This window comes from Martes martes, assembly GCF_963455335.1.
Source record: "Martes martes genome assembly, chromosome: 15".
Classification (NCBI taxonomy): Eukaryota; Metazoa; Chordata; class Mammalia; order Carnivora; family Mustelidae; genus Martes; species Martes martes.
Genome location: NC_137903.1, coordinates 28,630,362 through 28,652,330, shown reverse-complemented (window position 1 = coordinate 28,652,330; position 21,969 = coordinate 28,630,362). Strand labels below are relative to the sequence as shown.

At 57.1% G+C, this 21,969-nt stretch overlaps 1 protein-coding gene across 1 annotated transcript; it reads right to left on the bottom strand.

The window, feature by feature from the left end:
* Positions 1–2,201: 2,201 nt before the first annotated feature.
* On the bottom strand, positions 2,202–16,814 carry TNNT2 (troponin T2, cardiac type). Its single transcript, XM_080823946.1, has 13 exons — positions 16,755–16,814; positions 13,656–13,685; positions 11,551–11,631; positions 11,163–11,198; positions 10,235–10,268; positions 9,070–9,130; positions 8,703–8,819; positions 7,753–7,830; positions 6,626–6,736; positions 5,381–5,490; positions 4,722–4,812; positions 3,112–3,152; positions 2,202–2,775 (listed from the first exon to the last, which is right to left on the bottom strand). The coding sequence occupies exons 6-13, from the start codon at positions 9,121–9,123 to the stop codon at positions 2,730–2,732; spliced, it is 648 nt and encodes a 215-aa protein (XP_080680072.1). The 5' UTR covers positions 9,124–9,130; positions 10,235–10,268; positions 11,163–11,198; positions 11,551–11,631; positions 13,656–13,685; positions 16,755–16,814; the 3' UTR covers positions 2,202–2,729.
* Between the last annotated feature and the right edge of the window lie 5,155 nt (positions 16,815–21,969).

The following is a 21,969-nucleotide window of genomic DNA, read 5'->3' as shown; positions in this document are numbered from 1 at the left end:
ATGGTGCCTGGGCGATCACAGGGAATGATGTAGGGGGGACTCAGGCTGTCTGGTGGCACAGTTGCCCCGATGCAGCCTCAGCCAGCTCCTGGTCAGGAGGCCCAGGACTACTCACTCCCTGAGTGTTTGGTTCGGGTCCCACTGCATGGTGAGCACCGGAGTGACAGAGTTGTGACTGAACCAGCAGGGATACGTGCACGCCTCTCGGCACCTTGCCACTCGCTCCTGAACCCATCACAGTGTGCTTCTGTGCACGTATCCGTGGTGCCTCCGTTCCCTAGGAACGTCATGGGGAAAGCACAGCCCAATGAGGCCCAGAGCCCATGCCCTTGCCTGTTGGATTTGGAAGGGCCCCTGCCTTGGGCTGATGACCCAGGTGTGCCCCTATACCCTGACCCTCACCTGCTCTCTCCTCGGCGAGTAGGACAGGACAGGACCACCTGCCCAATCTCTTCACTTAGGGACAAATGCCCCAGGCCCCGTGCAGACCAGGGATCTGCGGGACTCCCATCTGGATACAACACCCAGGTCACCCTGCTGTGCTCTTGTTCAGGGGATAGGGACCTCACCTGGGTGCCACTGAGTCAGAGCGGAAAAAGCCCTGTGTGGGGACACGGTCCAGGGCACTCATAGGGTCTTCCCTAAACACCAGGCGACTCCAGGAGAAAAGATACATGGGACCTGGCCTCAAGGAGTCTCAGAGTAAGACAGTAAGGCTGCCTTCATGTCTCCCTCAGAACACAGCAATGGAAGAAGAGACCACACCTACCAGGGCAGAGGGATGACCACGAGGAGACCCTGGTGGGAAAGGAGGCGCGGGAAGTGGGACCCAGGACTGCACCCTCAGTCCCTGCTGCGGCTCTGAGGAGAGGCTTCAACAGGAGGTGGAGCCCCCCTGGGGATTTGGCGGTTGGAAATTGTGGAGTTTCAGTTCTGGATTCCATGCCCCTGTCTCTGGGAGCGGGGAGGATGGGGCTGCGGAGACAAGGAGCTCCACCTCCCACCTCCTGCCTCGTGGTCACTTCCAGAGGCCCTCCTGGTTCCCCAGCCGAAGCCCTTGGATTCTGTGGTAACCGGGGCTCCGCAAACACACCAGGCCACCCCTTACTTCTAGGGCTTTCTATGTGCTATTCCCTCTTCCCATCCCTGACCCCTGTCTTTGGCTTTCTTCTTCTCAGACTCTGAAACTTGATGTAGAAACCCTTTCCTCCAGAAAGCCCTCCTGTTTTGTCTGCCTCTTGTCTGTGCCTCCCCAGCACCTTTTGCCCTGCCAACTGTGACATGGGGCTAGAATTTTCTGTTGGCTGCCTCTCTCCCATGAGCTGTGATCTCCACAAGGGCGGGGATGTGCTTATTAAATCACAGCATCCCCTCCGCCTGACACAGTGCCTAGCACTACTTGGTGCCCAGGAGACATTTACTGGATGTATGGATGGATGGACAGATGGACTGATGGACAGACGGACGGATGGATGGAGGGATGGATGGAGGGATGGGTGGATGGATGGATGGACGGATAAGAAATGAGGCCAAGACCCCAGGCTAAGCCTGTCCTCATCGCCCAGGGACCATACCCCTTTCATCTCTGTATCCTGGCCTTTTGTCACAGTGTCTGGCACGTGGCACAGGATAAGTGGGTCTCTATTGTCTCTTGAGAGTCAGAGGGGCGATGCCTGCAGGTCCGGACAGAGGGAACACAGTGTCGTATTAGATGCCGAACTGTGGTCACAGTTAAAGTGGGTGCAGGGTGCCCAGAGCAAGGAGAAATGAGTCACTCTGCATGGAAGAGTACGGGAAGCTTCCCAGGGACAGTGGGGCTCCCGTGGGCGGGTGACGAGTGGGGAACTGAGGGAAGCCTTCCAGGCAGAGGGGGCAGCTGGAGCAGAAGCATGGGGGCGCCCATCCGGGGGGTTCCTCCAGGGGGCTGTTGAGTTAGGAGCTTTCCCCTCCCACATCGTTTCCCTTCTGCCGACTGGGCTCAGGGTCGCCATGCTGTCTTCTTCCGCTCAGGACCCTGAGGTCCCTCGCCTGCACTCAAGCCCTAGAGGACATGCAAATGGCGGGACCAGCCCAGGCCTCTCGGCAGCTCATCTCTGCCGGAAAAGCTACCTGATGAAACTGGCCCTCTCTCCTTCCTCAAGGGCTCCCTGCCCCTCAGACGCGTGTTTCCTAGGCCCTGGCCAGGAAGAGAAAGAAAACAAGCCCATCCAAAAAGGCCTCCATTGTTCCCAAGGAGTGACTCACACAGAAACAGGAACGCTTGTCCCCACACTCAGCGCTTCCCCCCAGTGGGCCTCGCAGTGACTCACAGCAGCTCCTTCTCCTCTTGTGAGGCCTGAGCCCTGACGAAGCCTGTGCTTCCTCCAGGGCCAGCCGCCCTCTCCCCTCTGGAAGCAGGTGGGAGGGGGCTCCTTCGGGTCCAGCAGTTACCAGGGACCTGTGACCCTGAGGGTCGGCTCTTGGCCCTGACTCCCTGTGAGACGGGCTCTCACCTCAGTTTCCCTCCCTCTGAGGGGAGCTGACAGACAAGGCCTGCGATGTGCGTTGGCTTTTATTATTGGCGTGCGTGGGCATGTGGGGGCACAGGCACCAAGAGCGGCAGCTCCCAGCCGGGCCAGCTCCTGGCTTCCAGACCCCAGTCTGCCTCCAGTGCCCAGGAGGGCCCCAGAAGCTGGGGACGAGCAGGGCGGGGACATAGCAAGGATCTCTGGTGAAGGGGACTGCTGCCCCTACTTCCAGCGCCCAGTGACTTTGGCCTTCCCCCGGGTCTTGGAGCTGCAAAAGAAGCAGGGCCCAGTCAGAAGCGGGACCAGGGCAGTGGGTCTCCACAGGGAGGAGGCAGAGGGGGGAAGGCTGAGGGTTCAGAGGGGCAGCCTGGAGCTGCCTACACATGCAGAGTGGGGCAGCAGCCTCAGGCTGGAGGGAGTCCCTGGGGCCCTGCACTCCATTCCCCACTGAACAGTGGCCACAGGGGAGCCCAAGGAGGAAGCAGCCTGTGCCCTGAAAGGGAGGGGAAGGAGTGGGAGCCAGAGCCCTCAGAAGCGGAGTGGGATGCCTGGGAAGACAGGGAAAGAGGAAAGGGCTCGGGGATGGAAGGACCTAGAAACTTACACTTTCTGGTTATCATTGATCCTGTTTCGGAGAACATTGATCTGTAAGCGGGAAAGATAGAGTAACTTCGGAGCTCATTGACTCAGGTCTCAGGTGGCTGGGGCTGATGGGGAAGCCGGCTTAGCACAGTTGTGGAGGAGGAAGGAGGAGGGGGAGAAGGAGGGAGGAGGAGGAGGAAGGAGGGAAAGAGGAGATGGGGAGGGGGGAGAGGAGAGGACGCAGAGGAGGCCGAGCAGCAATGCTGTGAGGGTCAGAATGGTTAGAGACCTGGAGGGGCCCTGGTCCCACACGCGGGAGCCGAGGAGAGGTTTCCTGACCACCCCACTGGCCGGTCACTGTGGGGTCCCAGAGCCTCGGAGGGCTCCGGACAAGGGTGGCATGAAGAAGTCTTCTGAGAATCTGGTGCAAGGCTGGGCCTCGGGAAGTCCTCCGAACAAGCCCCAGCCTAGCCTGAGACAGCGCCCCCTGCCCCAGGCACTCCTGCCCAGGGGCTCAAGAGGGGCAGCACCCCCATGTGCCCACCCACAGTTCACAGCCCTGTACTTCGGCCAGATCGAAGCCCGGCAGGCCAGCTGCAGTTAAATGGGGAACCAGAGGGAGAGAGGAAGGCCCGGGCCTGGAGAGGCTACAATGGCAGCTAATACCTACTGAGCACTTAGTGGGGCTGCCGGCCGACCCTTTCTGTTCCGTTATGAGCACTCTCCCAAACGGTGTAACTTCATACATGGAAAATGCTCGAACAGTGCTTGGAACATGTTATTACTGCTACTATTACTATTATTACTTCTGGAACTCTCGCAACAGCTCTGTGAAACAGGGCCTGCTGGCATCCTTGTCGTTTAGATGGGAAACGGAAACAAGAGAAAGTAAGTGACACAGGGTCACAAAGCCGGTAAGGGGCAGAGCTAGCTACAGAACCCAGGCAGCGTGGCTCCAAAGTCCACGCTTGCTGTCAGCGCACAAAATGGCCTCTCTGTAGGCACGGGGGCCTGAGCGGTGCTCCGAGGAGGGGCCCGTTGCACAGGGGATGCAGGAAAGCAGGCCCCATGAGGGAAGCTCGAGGCAGAAGGCCCCTGCGGGGAAGTGTGTGGGACCTGGGCTGGCTGAGCCGATCTGTGCCTGCTGTCTGGGCACCTGAGACCCCTCGAGACTGGGAGTCTGAGGCTCAGCCGGCTGTGCCCACACCAGAGCCTCTGGGTACATAGGGAGAGAAGGGGCCACATCTCTGGTGAGGCCTCCTCTCCCCCGGGAGGCCTCGCTCTGCCCATCCTGCTCCTCCCATCTGGCTCTGTGCACCTGAGCTGCTGCCTCAAGGCCTTCAGGGACAGAAGGGAGGGAGAACCCTCCCAGAGCTGGAACCCCAGAAATAAGTCTTTGCCAGTGAACCAACCATTAAACCTCTCCAGCAAGCTATGGGCACAGAGCACTGTCGGGAACAAGACACCTTGGCAGGGGTGTGTGTTGGGCTAGGTGATGGGTGACTGGGACAGAGGAAAGGGGCCTGACTGGCAGCAGTAGCGTGGGACCCCGATCAAACCAGGAGGAGCATGGGATGGGGGAGGGGAGCAGGGAGCATGAGATGGGGGGAGGGGAGCAGTAAGTAGGCTCACTTCATATTTCTGCTGCTTGAACTTCTCCTGCAGGTCGAACTTCTCTGCCTCCAGGTTGTAGATGCTCTGCCACAGCTCCTTGGCCTTCTCCCTGCAGGGGCCAGAGGGGAAGATGGGGGAGAGAAGGGAGAGGGATCAATAAGGAAGGGCTGTCATCTACCTTTATCCAAAATCTGACCCAGCCCCCAGAGGCCCCAGCCCTCCTTCCCACCTCCAGGCCTGCTAAGGAGACCCCAGCCCACCTGGCTCAGCATGGGACCCAGATAGCAGTGCCCAGTGCTTAGGAACAGATACAGGGGCTGCTAGGGCAGAGTTGGGGGGGTGGGGAAGGAGAGGGAAAAGCCCTTCTAACACTGTAAAGCACAGTCCAATCCCCCTTCCCACCACTTGGGTGCGGGTGGGTAAGGAGAAGCTCAGAGGGGTGAGGTGCCAGCTCAGTTCTCTTTCCCTAGTCCCTGGAGGCAAAGCACAGAGATGGCACGACCAGCTCCCGCCCAGTTCTACTGGCACGGGAAAGTCGGGGCGGACCGGTGGGGGGGGGGGGGGTGGAAATGTGGTGTGGCAGCGCCCTCTGGTGGTGGATGGTGAGACTGTGCCCTCTGCTCCACCGGCCCTCCCCGCGCAGGTGTATGCAGTGCCCAGAGCTCCCCAGCCCCCACCTCAGCTGATCTTCATTCAGGTGGTCGATGGCCAGCACCTTCCTCCTCTCGGCCAGAATCTTCTTCTTCTTCTCCCGCTCCGTCTGTCTCTTCCCACTTTTCCGCTCCGTCTGGAGAGGGTGACAAGCGGGGGGAGGGGGTGTTGGCTGGAGAACACCCACCCCCTCTTCTCCCCTAACCCTCCGGAAACCCAACAGGGAGTAAGACAAGGACTGCAGAAGGACCAGGTCCTTATCCTCTTCTTCCTGAGACACCCACGCCATCAACGGCCTGGATTTCCAGGCAGGACCCAGGAGGACCATTTCAGTCCTTTATTCCTTTGGTCTCCAAATTCTTCCATCTCTCTGCCCACCCCCTCCTCCCACTACCCCATCCTCCACACTCCTCCCCTCCAGCCAGGCACCCTGCTCTCCCCGGGAGCCCCCAAAACCATGAGGAGGAGGAGGGTTCGAGGTTTTACCCACCTGGGCCTGCAGAGCCAGGACACCATGAGAGAAAGACCCAGAGAGAAAGAACGAGACCCGGGACAGAGACACAGACAGAGAGCAGAGCACGGGGCCGGAGGCAAAGGCAGAGAGACAGGAGAAGGAGAAGGTGATTGAGACGCTCATTGTAGGCAACTTTGTTTATTAGGACAGGAGTCTGGGGGTGAGGCACGGACTGTTTTGAGAGCAGGCCCATGCCAAAAGTCTGGCTGGTATGGTCACTGTGGGGCAGAGGCAGGCAGCCTGGTCTGGTTCTGAGTGGGGGGCTTTGGAAATCTATGAAAATGTTCTGATCTCTCCACTGCACAGAGAAAATCAATTGTGTATTTCCTCTCCTCCCCTGAGAATGGAGAACCTTGCAGGATCGGGGCCCAAAAATTAGGAGCTGAGGGAGTCCGCAGGAGTAAACCATCTCCCAGCTGCCTACCATGTGAGCAGGCAGAGCAGACAACAGAAAACCCACTTCACAGATGCGCTGAGGCTCTGAGGTTGCCCGAAGCCACACAGCTCTAAGTGGCAGATCGGGGTCTCCCACCAGAGCTCTGAGGCTCAAGGCCCATCCATCTTGGGGGTCCCTGGGCACCGCTGACAAGGGGTGGGGGGCTCTGTCCGCAGGCCCCTCCTGGAGAAAGCCACAGTGAGGCAGAGAGCTGGCTCAGGGGGCGGGCAGGAGGAGGCCTCGGTCTCTCACACACAGTTGGGAATTTCTCCTCCCCATACCCCAGGACCCCCTGAAGCCGGCCACTGCTCCCTGACCTACCTTCTGGATGTAGCCCCCAAAGTGCATCATGTTGGACAAAGCCTTCTTCTTCCGGGCCTCATCCTCGGCCTTCCTCCTGTTCTCCTCCTCCTCTCGCCGGGCTCTCTCTTCCTGTTTCCAGGGGGCAGGAAGACAGCACATCAGAGGTGGGAGCACAAACCCCTGACATTGGGGTGAAGTCTGGGGTCTTTCTGGGTCACTGGAGCGGAGCTTTCTCTCCACCAGGCAAGAAGGCCCCTGAGGGGACCCCTCAGGGCAGGGCCTGGCCCACTGTGAAGACTTTAATCGATGAACAAGGGAAGAATGATTCCCACGCGGATCCTGTCACCCCCTCAGGCAGGGAGCCCCTTGAGGAGGCCTGCTGCCCTGGAAGGCCCTCGAGCAGCAGCACGAGAAGAGGGCCATGGGACCCTCTGTTCCCAGAGAGGGGAGAGTGGAGGGCCTACTTGTCTTATCATGAAAATTGTAACTTTCGACCCCTTCCACCCATTTTGCTCACCCCTAAGCCCTACCTCTGGCAACCACCAGTCTGTTCTCTGCATCTATGAGCTTGGTGTTTTGTTTTTGGTTGTGCTTCATTTTAGATTCCACATATAAGTGAAATCATACGGTATTTGTCCTTCACTGTCTGACTTATTTCACTTAGCATAATACCCTCCAGGTCCAGCCATGTTCTCACAAGTGGCAAGATTTCCTCCTCTTTTTTAATGGCGTGAATAATAATATTTCACTGTGTGTGCAGGTGTGTGTGTGTCTGTGTGTGTGTGTACATTTTCTTTATCCATTCCTCCATCAATGGACACCCGGCTTGCGGCCATGTCTTTGCTACTGTAAATAAGGCTACACTGAATGGGGCCCAGATACCCTTCTGAATTTGTGGTTTCATCTTCGGGTAAGTACCCAGACGTGGGACTGCTGGATGGAGGGTCTTACTATATAAAATAGGAAGTTCAGGAGGACCCAGACATCTGTTTTGTTTGCTGTGTATCATCAGAATCCCAACAGTGCGCAGCGCTCGCCAGGGGCTCGTGGACTGAATCAGTGTGTATAGAGAGAGAAGGGCCTGGGGGCCTGGAAGGAGCTGGAAGCACGGGGGTTCTGTGGGCCTCGGACTAGGGGTCACTCACAGCCAAGCGAGTCTGACGCTCCTTCTCCCGCTCATTCCGGATGCGCTGCTGCTCGGCCCGCTCAGCCCGCCGCTTCTCCTGTGGGGAGAGAGGCCAAGCCTGCCCAGTGCGTGCACAGGGAGGGGGGGGTGCTCCTAGGCACCGGGACCAACCAGGGAGAGCGGTGACAAGGGAACCCACAGGGGCTGTTCCCCTCCGAGTCTCAGCTGCCCCCAAAAGCTGCCGCTCTTAACCAGCTCCGTGCACGAGGACAGAGACAGCCCCTGGACAGGTGGCCCGGCTCAGAAGGCGGCCCTGGCTAAATAAAGACAGGCCACGGCGGGCCTGTGCAGAGGACCGACACTGAACGTCACTCATCACGGGGTTGTCCTCAAAGATTTGACAAATGTCAGGCGGGCTTCTCCCATCTCCCCTGAGTGCTAGGTCCCTGGCCCCTTGCCGGCCCTGGCCCCGGCAGCTGCTCGGTGCTCACCGACAGATGGCCAAATCCCCGGCGGCCAGCCAGAGCCATGCAGCCATGTGCCAACACGGCGGCAAGTGTGGTGGAGAGAGAAGCAAAGGAATCACAACAACCTCCCCTCTCCCCAGCAGAGGCCCCGTCATCCTCCCCGCATCAGCAGGGAGAGCTGAGTCCCCTGGGAGGGACGCAGGGGCAGAAGTAGGACAACAGCCCTCTGACTGGTCATCCCACAACCAGAGCCCCGAGGCCCAGAGACAATCAGCAGCTCCAGCCGCCAAGACCCATCCAGTCTGGTGGGGAGGGAGGGCAGGGACCTGAGACACCCCGGTGCAGGGCCTCCGGAGTGGCTCCTGGCCACAGGGGTCCTGAGGGAGAGCCAGGGTCAGGCGCCCCCGGGAAGGCTGCCTGGAGGAGGTGGGGCCTCACACAGAGGGTGGAGGATGGAGTGCGTGGCCTCCAGGGGCCTTCCCACAGGAGACTGGACACCCACGATCCTGTCTTTGAGTGAGATGAGCTCCTCCTCCTCCTTCTTCCTGTTCTCAAAGTGAGCCTCGATCAGCGTCTGCAGCTCGTTCAGGTCCTTCTCCATGCGCTTCCGGTGGATGTCCTGCAAACGCACGATGGGCTCAGGTGCTGCGGCACCCACGGGTCCAGGGGGATGTGGCCGGGCAGGTGGTACCCTCCGCAAAGCAGAAGGGACGGGCAGGCTGGGGGCCTGAACCCAGGATAGCGCCCAGCCAGGCCTGTGCCAAACACCGCCCCACCTGCCATGTCACCCCACCCTGCTCCCCCAAGTCTCCTCAGGGCCCCTGCAACCCCTGCCAGCCCGGGCCCACTCTCCCCGCAGGCACACTCACATCAAAGTCTACTCTCTCCCCATCGGGGATCTTGGGCGGCACCAAGTTGGGCATAAAAGGCCTGTTGGAAAGAAGAGGAGGGACTCCGTGACTGTCATCCGGGGGGACCACAGGTGCCCCGGGCAGGCAGGACCCCGTCCATCCTGCGGAAGCACGGCCGCAACAGTGAAAGCACACACCCCCCCCAACCACCGGAGGACAGCAGCCTCTTTCACACGCGCCCTCTCTCTTCATGCTCCCCATACACCTGCGACATAGGGACCACCCATTTCATTTAAGACACCTGCAGCTCAGAGAGGTAATGACGTGCTCCAAATCACACAGCACGTGCAGCTGACCCCACAGAATCTCCCACGAGCCCTCGAGTCCTGTGGTTTCGTTCCCACCCCCATGCATGCTTGTGGTGTGACACCAGAGCCAGTGGGCTCTGTCCTCAGTTTCCCCATTTGCCCTCAGGTCTGGGTGGGTCTGAAATGAGATACTGCCGTGTTCATTCAGGTGCCTGGAAAGGGAAAGGTGCTGGACAAATGAGCAGAGCTGGGATTGTCTCCAGGGCTGGTTTCTGGAGGCCCCGAGGAAACGGGGAGAAGCCCGACAGTGTGGGCGGAGACGCCATCTACCAACAGGTTGAGCATCGCGGAAAGGGAAACCCTCGCTGGCCCCCCCACCTGGCGCCCCGCAATCTCCCCCCGCCCCGCCCTGCCCTACCCAACACCCACAGCTTGCAGGTGCTTTCACTTGTGTGGCACCAAGCTGCCCTGCCCCACCCCTCTGCGACACCGTGAAGCCACCTAGGCTGACACAGTGTCCTTGCTTGACTCCCCCAGATTTTCTTCCCTCTTCCCTCCAGTCCCAATTCAGCTACAGAGGAAGGTGTTCCACCTGGGACATGGAATAGGAGAGGACATCTGTCCAGGGCCACAACTGGTCCACCTTTTCCCCCTAGATGAACACAGTGGTGTCCATGACGGTGTATGCAATTGGTAATGAAGTCTGAGGCCTCCGCTCTCCCTCAGGCCAACACTCATGCAGTACAAAACCTATACAACCATACATGGTGGCCTATGCCTGCCGCAGGCCCCGACCCATGCCCACTGTGCCGTACGGCACTCCTGTCCTGCCCTAATCATCCACCAGGGCTTCACCACAGGTGTGTCCTACTCACCTGGGCTTTGGTTTGGACTCCTCCACTGGGCCATCTGGAGAGGAGAGAAGCACATAGCCATAGGTCAGGAGGCCCCAGATGTGGCCCCACCTCTGCCCCTGATGAGCTGGGCACCCATGGGCCTCCATCTCCCTATCTGCACAGTACATTCCTTCCAACCCCGGAGGAGCACAAAGAATTAAAGCGGCAGGGCCACAGACCCCACACTTCCTCTCCCAGAGGAGCTCCCAGGGGCAACATCTCAGGGCACAGCTGGGCCTAATGGGAAGCACACACTCCCAGAGTGAAACTTCCAAGCCTTTTCTCATTTACAGGTTCTAGGCAAGGCAGATTTTCTTCCTAGTGAGGCGGGGTCCCATGGCACTGTCCCATGGGATCCTGGCTGCACCGTCCCCTCCCAGGTCTCTGCCTCATTGGTTGCTCCCTGGATTCCCTGGCCTCCAGGGGGATGCTGATGGGCATGATGCCAAGACCCAGCTGGTTGCCCCTCCCCCCCGAGATGTGACTAGGACCACTGCACCCTTGCCAAAGCCTGCCATGTGACAATGACCCCTGCAACGACCCAGCACATGGACCATCTATGTCTTGCTATTTCATCCTATACACACCACACCTTACAAGTGATTTGTCTGAGTTCCAGGCACCTTGTATGTGTCAGTGACTTCTGAGGGCCCTGCCCAGATTGAGGACTGGACATTGGTCCCCTCTCCCACAGGGCACCACCCCGGCAACTTCTCTGGAATGAGGGGGCCGAGGTTTGGAGCCCTACACCAAAACCCGCACGGCCACCAACTTCTGTCCTCTCCTCCCCTGAGTTCCTCTTCACCCACCTCCCTGGAAGGAGCCCTGTGGGCAGTCTTCAGCGGTCTGCTTGTAGGGGTTCCCTTGATGCCCCAATACCTGTCTCCTGATGTCCAACAGTCCTTACCCTCGGCTTCTTTAGCCTCCTCTTCTTGTCCATCTCCTAAACAGAACACGAGACATCAGTAAGATCCCTGTTCCAGGCTCAGGGCCCCCTGCCAAGAGTCTTCCCCTCACATAGGTCCTAACCAGAGCACACCCTGCCAGATCGTGCGGTCGCACACATGCCCCTGGGCCCAAGGCTCTGCCTGACACGAAAGGAGCACACAGTCAAGGTCATTGACCAGACCATTGGCGGCTGAATCCCAGCCCAGGCAGGACATTCTCCTGCACAGGCTGGAACGTGGGTTCCAGGTGGATTTCCTAGAGCCATAGAACTGCTTCTGGGGGCTCCTGCCATGCCCCAAAGCAGCAGGACAAAGCCCCTTGCACCCTCATCCCAGACAGACTCTTACCTTCCGCATTGGTCTCCTCCGTCTCAGCCTCACCTTCAGCCCCTTCTGCTTCCCCCTCTTCCACTGCCACCTCTTCCTGCTCTGCAGAAGCGAGTCAGACACAGTGAACACCCGGCCCCTACTTCTGCTAGCAGGCAGACCAGATCAGAGAAGTCTGGGGATGGAGGTCAGCAACATCCAGGATTCAGATGAATAGGGGGGTCACCGATATGAATAACAAGGGGCTGCTGAGTTCTGGGTTTAAACCGGAAGTTGGCAAACTATGGCCAAAGGGCCAAATCTGGCCCCCAGACTATTTCTGTAAATAAAGTTTTATTGGAACACAGCCACATCCATTCATGTGTGTACTGTCTATGCCTGCCTTTGCCTTACTACAGCAGAGTTCAGTAGTGGCAACAGATAGATACTATGTGGCCCACAAAGCCTAGAGTATTTACTATCTGCTCCTTTGCAGAAAATGTTTGCTGACCCTGGTCAACCATGACAGAAGGGCATGACTGGGCTTATGAAGAGTCCTTTTGTTCTACTCTTGCCTCTCCTGGAGTCTGAGAATTGGAAGTGGGTATTTCTGAGCATGGAGACCTGTTCTCTACCTGAAAGCCGGCGGGAGGGCTAGAAATCTGGGGTAGCTGCATGTTAGGGTGCAGAGGAGCTGCGGGTAGCAGAGAAGGGCTTGCAGGCCTGGCGAGGCTCATTGCTGGGGTGGGAAGGTCTGGCGGCTGTTTCTGCCTGACTTAGGCCTTTCCCCAGCAGCCCCCCTGGCAATGTGACTCCACTCCACTCCCCAGCCTCCCGCCTCGCCAGAATGTTCCACCCAGGGATCTGACACCCCAGGATGTACCCTGCTTAAGGTGTGGTGCTGGGAAAGCTCCTGTCCTGGACTCAGGAATTCTAGGGACGCTTCATCTGTTTCTAAAAGAAACCGAAACAGCAAGACGATGGGTGGGAGGACTGTGGGTGTAGGTACCCTCTGTGTAGACAGCTGAGCTGTCCAGAGAGTCGGTAGGATTTTTCTATTTTCATCCCTTTGCTTGGCAGGATATGGACCCCACCCAAGTCAGGCACTTGGAGTGGACAGATAAGACAGGATGACGCCCGGCAGGCGGCTCTGCCTGTAGGAGGTGCTTGGGAACGCTCCCTGACCGATGGCGGACATGGGGTGACCTCCTGGCAGAGGGAGGAGAAAAAGCCTCAGGGCGGGAGAGAGAGAGGCCTCCAGGAAAGAAACACCAGCCACCACTCACTCCGCCTGATGCTCTCTCTGTCCTCTTTTTCCTAGGTCTGGGCCTGGGGATGCCTCTTCTTTGATCCCCACAGGCTCCTTACCTCAAAGAAGATCGTTCCAGAAGGGGTGAGAGTAGAAGGCTGACCAGCAAGTGCATGGCCAGTTTTGGGGTCCTCTTCAGGACATCTTGTTAGCCCCTGCCCCACCCCCATCTAATGTTTCAGTTCTCTGGAGAATGCCCCTCGCCCTCAGTCAGCGGTCAGGCAACATGCTCGCCGAGGCGCTCCCAGCCTCCCTGGACCACCCAGCGCATCTTGAGACATCACTGTGAGAAAGCACTTACCGAACTTCAGCCCAAGTCTGTCTCCCTTGCCCTAGCCCTCTCCCCGTTGGCCAGGAACAAGTCCAGCCCCACCCCCCAACACCCCACAGCAGTGCACATTTGAAGGCTGACGTCATGTCCTTTCTGCTCTAGCTATTTCCAGTTCCCCCAGCTGCTCTCGGATAACTTTGTCCCCAGGCCCCTCACGCCAGGGCCACCCCGCCTGGGTGCTGTCCAGCTCAGAGGGAGAGCCCAGTATATGCAGGGGGAGCAGAGAAAGGCCACTCATTCCGGACATTAGTCCCCCTCTGTGGCCACATTCAGAGCAGGCTGGGGGACAAGCCAGCCTGGGTCCTTCCCACCATCCAGCCCAGGAGAAAGGTCAGGAACAAGGGAAAGAAGCCGTGGTCTGGCCCCTCTGAGGCTGGGAGGAAGTGACTGACCCACTCCACACCTGTCCCTCCCCACACCCCCCACCCCCGCCTACTCTGCCGCAGAGCAGGGGCTGGCTCAGGACAGCAGGGAGCAGAAAGCACAGGAAAGTAAAAGCTGTACTACCGTCTTCGTCCTCTCTCCAGTCCTCTTCTTCTGGGGGTCAGGGAGTGGCCGCAGCAAAGGGGAGAAGCAAGACAGGTTAGTGTGGGAGCAGGACGGGGACAGGACAGTGCACGGTTTTGAGTGTGGGCTTGGGAATTAAGCTCCTGTTCCAATTCCTGATTCACCACCTCCAGCAACCTGGGCAATTCATTCCTCGGCAGCTTCCCAGGCATCTTGTCAGTGAAATGGAAATAACCATCCTCACCTCTCCGTCAATGTTAGGATACAATGACCCGCCGTGCACGCTGCCCCTGGCAGCTACCTGGCCCGTGGGGGTCATTCAGTAAGTGGTAACTGGCCATTTCCTGCTCTGCCTCTAGCCACGAAGACAGAGGCCCCGAAGAGTAGAGTGGGATAACTCCCAGCCATCAAGCTTCTCCCACAGTTCCTACCCTGAGTGAGGCTCTCAGGTACCTCCCAGAACATCTCCAGTGTCCAGGGGTCACAGTTCTGAAAGCCCCACCGGAGAGCCTGGCACAGCGCAGACTCGCCTGGTCTGGGTGAAGGAAGGAGCCCGGCTGAGGAAGGCACGGCACCTACCACCAAGGGAACAGACCGGCACGAGGTCTGCAAATCCCTGCCCGAAGGAAGAACTCAGAGCCGTTGGTACTCTGCGTCTCAACTTAGTGGCCGCGCATTTTGACCTTGCTCCTTCTTGGTCATTTTCAGCCAGGGACTTAGCTATGTGGGAGGCAGGTGGGGTCCAATCAGTGCAAGCAAGGCGGGTGCTACATGGAGCTCAGGCCACCATCACAGCAGAGAACTATTTTGTTAATTCACAGCCAAAGCCTACTGTGTGTAGCAGGCAGATTAGTCCCAGATCCCGAGGTCTGTATCTCAAACACCACCCTTGACAATTCACGAGCTGGCAAGTCCTCAAAAACAGAGGAAAAGCCACCGTACCGAGAGCGTATACAGGGAACACAGCAAAAAGTGGATTTTTGGTTCAAAAAGCATTGCGGATAGATTCTGACGTATCTGGTGTCCCTTGAAAACCAAGTGACTCCCGTGTCCCCTCTCAGTTTCCCCCACGAGTTTCTCTGGGGTCTACTCTTTGGCCAGGCACCCTGGAACAGCCTTAAATGTGCAAGAGGGTCCTCGTTGTCCCTAAAAGGCACAGGGAAGGAGGAAGACAAGCTACCGAGGCTCCTGGCTCTCTCCCTAAACCTTCGGGAAGCCCCGTATCCTGATGTCCACACATCGCCTGCTGAGTGATACTGGTGAGAATTTGCTGAGCCTGTTACGGGACAAGATGCAACCCGCCTGGGGCGCTGAAGCCTGAGGGGACCGAGGGCTATTCTGGGCCACTTGGGGGGCTGGGTGGGGACTGGAGTGAGGTCTCTTAGTCACTTCCATGTGTCACGCGCTCAGGAAGAGAGAGCGGTTAGGGTGTTCCTCCACAGGGATATGAGGCGGAAAGCTGAGGCAAGAACTGTGAGAACAAATCAGAGTAGGGTCTAGGGTCAAAACAGACTTTTGACAGATAATGATGTCGTCGTGTTTATCTAAATTGTTACAGAGGGGCTCCTGGGTGGCACAGTCGGTTAAGCGTCCAACTCTAGGTTTTGGCTCGGGTCATGGTCTCAGGGTCGTGATCGCAGGGATCAAGCCCAGCATCGGGTTCTGCGCTCAGTGGGATTTGGGGAATCCACTTGTCCTTCCTCTTCTACCTCTCCCCCTCCCCACTTGTGCGCTCTCTCTCTCTCAAATAAATAAAGAAAATCTTTTTAAAAATGTTTTGGATAACTGAACGCTTCTATAATCTCATTTGGAAAACTATTAAGTTGAATGTTTTTAGGGGTGATAATGGTGTCACAGTTATGTTTTTCTTAAAATAGCACTTATCCTTTAGAGATACCTAGTGAACTACTTAAGCATGAAATGATATGACATCTGAGGACGATTTGGGATGTCAGCTGTAAAACAACTGAGGGGAGAGGAAACCTAGATGCAAAGAGATTGGCTGTAGTTGATTGTTGAAGCCAGATGCTGGGGGCTTGGGGAAGGGGGTGTGTGTGTGCATAATTCTGTTTTTGCTACTTGTACATGCATTTTAAACTTTCCATGGGAAAAAATTAGAGAAAAAAAATCAAAAATAATTCATTGGAAAAAGGGTGATTCTGTGTGAACAAAAGAATGGACAGTCGAGACAGGTGTATACCTTTTGCTTAAGACCTGAGCAACCGAGGCTAGGACTGATTCCCAGTTAGGAGCCATGGACCTTGGCTCAGCTGGGAGTGAGGGGCAGTGACAGGATACTGGATTCCCCGGGACCTCTCTTTTCGGGCCCTCCCTCTGCCCGAGCTCCGTACCTTCCACAGCTGCTTCTGCTCAGGAGAGGAGACCACGGCGGCAAGAGAGGAGACAAGAGGGGGGTCAGTTTCCAGCCAGTCTGCCCTTCATCCAAATGAGTTCATAGGCATGTGCTTACCTTCCTGCTCCCTGCCGTGCAGAAGGAGACTGTCAGTAGCACACTACACGCATACACACACACACACACACACACACACACACACACACACACTGGTCTTTCCCTAAAGACCATTCTTTACTTCCCTCATTGCCTCATGGAGCTCAGCCCACCTACAAAGGCACCCCCCAATGGTGCTCACTCCCCAGTGAGCGTCACCCTCCAGACATCACTGTTAGCTTGGCTGCCAGTGTCCCACCCCCAGGGTGTCCCCAGGCAGGGCGGTGGACAGGGCAGTTCAGGAGGAGAATGGTTCCAAGACGAAATGCTAACCGTGGGCTCAGATTTGGGTTTTATGGGGCATGATCAACTCTGTGGCTTCGGGACAGTCACTGAACATCTCTGGCTCCGTTTTCAGGAGACACAGCTTCTAAGCTCCTCTGCCTCCAAGTCTCCTAGCCAGCTAGAACCCCAGCTGACCCTGGGAGCTGAGCCTCTTCATTTGCAAAAGTCTCCCAGCCTGTGGCCAACCCAGGATCCGCAGCCCAGAGGCACAGGTCAGAGCCCCAGAGCGGGCACAGCGGCTCCCCTCTCCATCCCAGCGGGCTCCTGGGCCAGGTGTGAGGGGCGGGGCTGGGAGGGGCCAGCGCCCCAGGCAGGAAACTCCAGATACTCACTGCTCGTACTCTTCCGCCACCTCTTCCGTGTCAGACATGGTCTCTGCTCTCCCTCCAGAAAGAGAAAAATGTCAATATGGGCAGAAGGGGAAGCCTGTCCTCCTCAGCCCCAGGCTGCCACCCCAAGAGGTCTTCGGGGTGGGGGGTGGTGCGAAACTAGCCCGCCCCTCATCAGCCCTGTGACCTGCAGTGAGGAAGTGAGGAGCCTGCTTCCTCCTCTCTCTGCGAGGTGGGGGGCGGGTCATAACCTCAAGGGCAACCAGCCCATGTCCATTTCACTCCTTGCCCCTCAACAGGCAAACCACTTGGAATGTCCCTGTTCTGGTGCAAATTGTAACTCTCAAAACAATGTTTCTAAAGTGTCTCAACCTTTCTAGCCCGCAACCTTTCCATGCGTTCAGGACAGCAAAGTTGGGTAACCCCACTCATGGGGTCTGCTCATCAGGGCACAAAGTTCCTCCAGGAGGCTGGTTAAACGGACTGTGGCACATTTCTAGTGTGGACCACGTCTCGGCCATGAAAAGAAATAACCCAGTGACATGCAGGACGCCTCGGGAGAATCTCCAGGGAATTACTCTCCTGGAGGAGGAAAAGGCCAAATCACACGATTTCATTTATGTAACATTCTTGCAAGGGCAAAATTATAGAAATGGAGAATAGACTGGTGCTTGTCAGAGGGTTGCATGTGGGGTAGAAGGGGAGGGGAGGTGGGCATGGTGATAAAAGGCACACAGGAGGGATGCCTGGCTGGCTTAGTCAATGGAGTGGGAAACTCTTGATCTTGGGATGGTGAGTTGAAGCCCCACCTTGGGTGTAGAGAATACTTAAAAACTTTTAAAAAGGCACACGGGATTTTTGCGGTTTTAGAACAGTCTGGGGTCTTGAGTGTGCTGATAAACACATGAACCTACACAAGTTATGCCATATAGAATTTCACACATGGGGGCACCTGGGGGGCTCAGTGTGTTAAAGCCTCTGCCTTCGGCTCAGGTCATGATCCCAGGATCTTGGGATAGAGCCCCGCATCGGGCTCTCTGCTCAGCGGGTCGCCTGTTTCCTCCTCTCTCTCTGCCTGCCTCTCTGCCTGCTTGTGATCTCTGTATGTCAAAAAAATAAATAAAATCTCAAAAAAAAAAAAAAAGAAATAATTTCACACATGCCTGGTGCAAGCAGAGCTGGGGAAGTCTGTGTAAGGTTATGGTGTGGCCATGTCCATATCCTCATCGTGATCTGTACCACAGATGTGTATGTGTACCACTGTGGGGGACTGGGCAAAGTGTACAACGGACCTGTAGCATTTCTTAGGATTGCCCATTAAATTATTGCTAATCAGTACAAATTCCAATTAAAGAATGTTTGCCCAGGAAACTCATTTTGAGATGCTCTCTTAGCTGGGATAGGAAAGGACAATTCAAACCCTCTTCCATCAGCTTGCTGAGTGTGTTTAAGCAAGTCTTTAACCCCTCTGAACCATGGAGAGAGGGCACACACACCCTGGCTACGGATCCTTATGAGGAGTGAGTGGGCACTGGGAAAATTGGAAGGCACTAGGCGATGTCAGGTTTTACTATATTTCCTTGCAATTACAGGGAGAGGCCGCAGGGAGAGGTGAGAAAACCTGCTTGTGAATCCTGGCTCCATCTCACAGTTGTCGGTGACCTTGGAAAGGTCACTTCACCTCCCTCCCCCTCGGTTCCCTCTTCTGTGAAATGTCTCTTCCTGGGGCGGCCGTGAGGCTCAGAGCTAACGCAGTACCTGGCCCAGAGAAGACCTCCGAGTAACACCTGTTCTAACCCAACCCTCCTGGGCCCATAGCAGCGCACAACCCGTGGAAAGGTGACCGGCGCCGCCCCCCTCCAGCGGGGCAGTACGAAAGCCATTGATCTGCCTGAGTGAGGAAAGGGAGAAGGTGATGTGACGGCAGGATCACGGCGAGGCCGGAGGAGCATCAGAACCACAGATGGCGGCCACTTCCGTGAGGCTTCTCGTGCGCCCCTGCCTGCTGTCCCACCAGCATCCAGCACGGCAGCCACCAACTTCTGACTCAAGCCACAGGGGACAGGGGCACAGAGAGAGCACGACTCGACACCCTCTCCACCTCTCCCTGCCCATCCTCCTGGAGAGGTGCCCCAGGCACCCACCTGAGGACATCTAGTGACAGTCCCTGCTCTGGTTGGGTGGGGCAGCCGCTTTCAGGCTGAGGGACTCTGAAGGAGCCTCTGCTCACGGCTGCCCCCTGGGGTGGAGAACTCCCCCGACCCGGGGCCCACGGCAGCCTTGTGCCGGGTGCTCATCTGAACCCGCTCCAGAGATGTCGGGTCCTGCTGGGTTCAGGGTGAGCCCGGCTATGGCCAGGCAGGCCCCTCCCCTGTTCCCTTTGCTGGAGTAGGGTGGGGGCCGTAAAGGAGAGTCTACATAGAACTTTGGACAGAAACTCTGAGCCAGGGTTTGGCTCCCCTGGGATGGGGGGGTGGGTGAGAAGAAATGGCAGGCGCATATGGGGTCTTGCTGGGGGATAGAGCCTCCCTGTGCTGAAGAAAGCCCCAAACCCCAGAGCATTTCCAAATGGGTCTTCAGATGAGAGTGGCCAAAGAGAAGAGCCCCCTGAAACCCCAGATAGGCACTGCCCCAAGCCCCAGGGCGGTAGCCAGGACTAGCCGCCTGGGAGGACTCTGTCACCTCAGGGAGGACAGAGAAGTCTCTCAGGGGAGCTGTGCATGCCCGCGTGGGGCACGTGGCTTCTAGCTTTCTCTCCTCTCCTGCCCTGCCCTCCCACCAGCTCAGAGCCACCGGCTCAGGGGCTCAGAGGAAGAAAGAGCAGCTTAGAGCCCTCTCCCCGCTCCCAGGAACGCCATCCAACTCCTAAAAATAGTGAGGATGGAGAGCCGGGAAGGGCTTGAATTCACCCAAGAGGACACAGCCAAGTCAACTGCCCAAAGGCAAGACAGATGAAGGGGCAGGGGACCGGCTGAGAGGCTGCGGCTCTGGAATGAGACCCAGTCAGGACCTGGCAGGGCGAGGAATGAGAATGCCCAAGGCCGCTGTGTCCTCACACCCAGCCCCTCACCTGCTGCCACAGATGGCTTTCTAGCCAAATTCCCTCACAGCCCAGAGATCAGGGTCACCTTCCTTGGGGAGTAAGTAAAAAACAATACAAGGCAGAAGGAACCCTGGCCATAGGGTCAAAAGATCTGGATGTGGGGGTGCCTGCCGGGCTCAGTCCGTAGACCAGGAAACGCTTGATCTCAGGGTCATGAATTCAAGTCCCGCATTAGGCTTAGAGATTACTTAAAAAAAAAAAAAAAAAGATCTGGGTTTAAAACCGGTTTTGGGGGGCACCTGGGTGGCTCAGTGGGTTGGGCCGCTGCCTTCGGCTCGGGTCGTGATCTCAGGATCCTGGGATGGAGTCCCGCATTGGGCTCTCTGCTCAGCGGGGAGCCTGCTTCCCTCTCTCCCTCTCTCTCTGCCTGCCTCTCTGTCTACTGTGATCTCTCTCTGTCAAATAAATAAATAAAATCTTTAAAAAAAAAAATAAATAAATAAATAAATAAATAAAACCAGTTTTTGCTGTGTGACCTTAGCTAAGTCATTTAATCTCTTTAGGCTTCGAAGAGCTTATCTATAAAGTAGATGAGCTTCAAGTTTTCGTCTTGCAGAAACAGTCTCTGAGTCTCTGAGGAATGTAGGCCCTATCCCTCAGCCCTTGTCCCCAACATCCAGCTGGACTCCTCCCAAGCCTGCAGCTGTCAGCCCACCAGGAGAGCTAGGGGACAGGGTTGAGGGGGGCCAGTGGGTAACCCGAGCCTCTCAGATTCCTCTTCAGCACAGAGAGGAGGACCTGCCCTGTGAGACTCGGGTCAGAGGAAGAATTCTGGAGGTCAGGTGCCTTCCCAAATGCACGGGGCCTGGAATGTGCTTTGAAATTCCTTACACTCCAGGCAATTGCTCCCCCAGATACTTGCTAGGCCTGCCCAGGAGAAGCCGAAAACCAAGGGAATAAGACCTCCTCTTGCCACTCCCAGACACAGAGCAAGGTCTGTCCCTCCAGGGCATGTCGGGATGGGGTGGGGCAAGGGGTCACACTCCAGAGACCTTGGGGACAGGGGGGCAGCTGGACTCTAGCACCTGGAGCTGGGCTATACAGCCCGTGAAAGGACCTTGTGGTGGGGTCTCTCCACCATCAGCCCCCCAGATGCTGCTTGGCCGTGCTTTCTCTCTGGGGAGGCTGTGGTGCCGACACAGGAAGCCAGATGAACGTCTCCTGTCTGCTTACAGTGCTGCTCCAGCGGTCCCTACCTGCCTATCTGCACCTGTGCTCTTTCTCAGTGCCTCCAGGATTGTCGCTGACTTGCTGGAGATGAGAATTTGGCCACCAGGACCCTTGTGACTGATAGGACCGCAGTCTTGCTCTGCTCTGAGTCCAGAAGGACCTGCCTGGAAAGGTTCAGGGGGCCCTGGGCCTGGAGGTGAGGGGTGGGGCCGAGCGATCTGGGGGAGACCCCGTTGGTTAGAGCTTCATTGTCTTTAGAGCAGGCAGTGGCCTGGTGATTATCTTGTCCATTCTACGGATGAGGAAACTGAGGCCCAGGGAGGAAAAGTTACTCCCCAAGACTCCCCAGCTACAATATCTTTAGTGGCAGAGCTGGGATTCAGATCCAAGGCTCTAACTTCTAACTGAGGGTTGCTGCTGTCCTACTGTGCTAGTCTTGGAGTCCGATCCCTGCAACACCTCCTCTAAAGTGTGGCCTCTTCTCGAAGGGAACGTGGACCAGTAGCAACTCTGACATCCACGCAGTGCGGACGCGGGCAGACTCTGCACAAAGGTGCCAAGCAAGACACTGCCCCTCTCCTCTCTGCACCCCCATCTCCAGCCGTGCCCGAGTCTTACCTCACACCAGCAGCTGCCCACCGATCCCAAGGTGTCTGCTCAGCCTCAGCAGGGACTGGGTGAGGACAGGGGATGGAGAGGGCTTTAAGCAGGCCTGTGGGCTGGAGCCTCGGAAGCCAAGCCCCGAGGTGGGAGGGATGTGTGGCAGGAGACGAGGCGGGGGCGCGGGGGGTGTTGGCTGCTATTTTAGCAGGTGCCAGGGACAGGGCTAAGGGAACAGGCACCCCACGCCATATAAGCCCATGTGGTTGTCCAGCTGCTCAGATAAGCTATTTAAAACCAGCACAGATACGCAGGGAA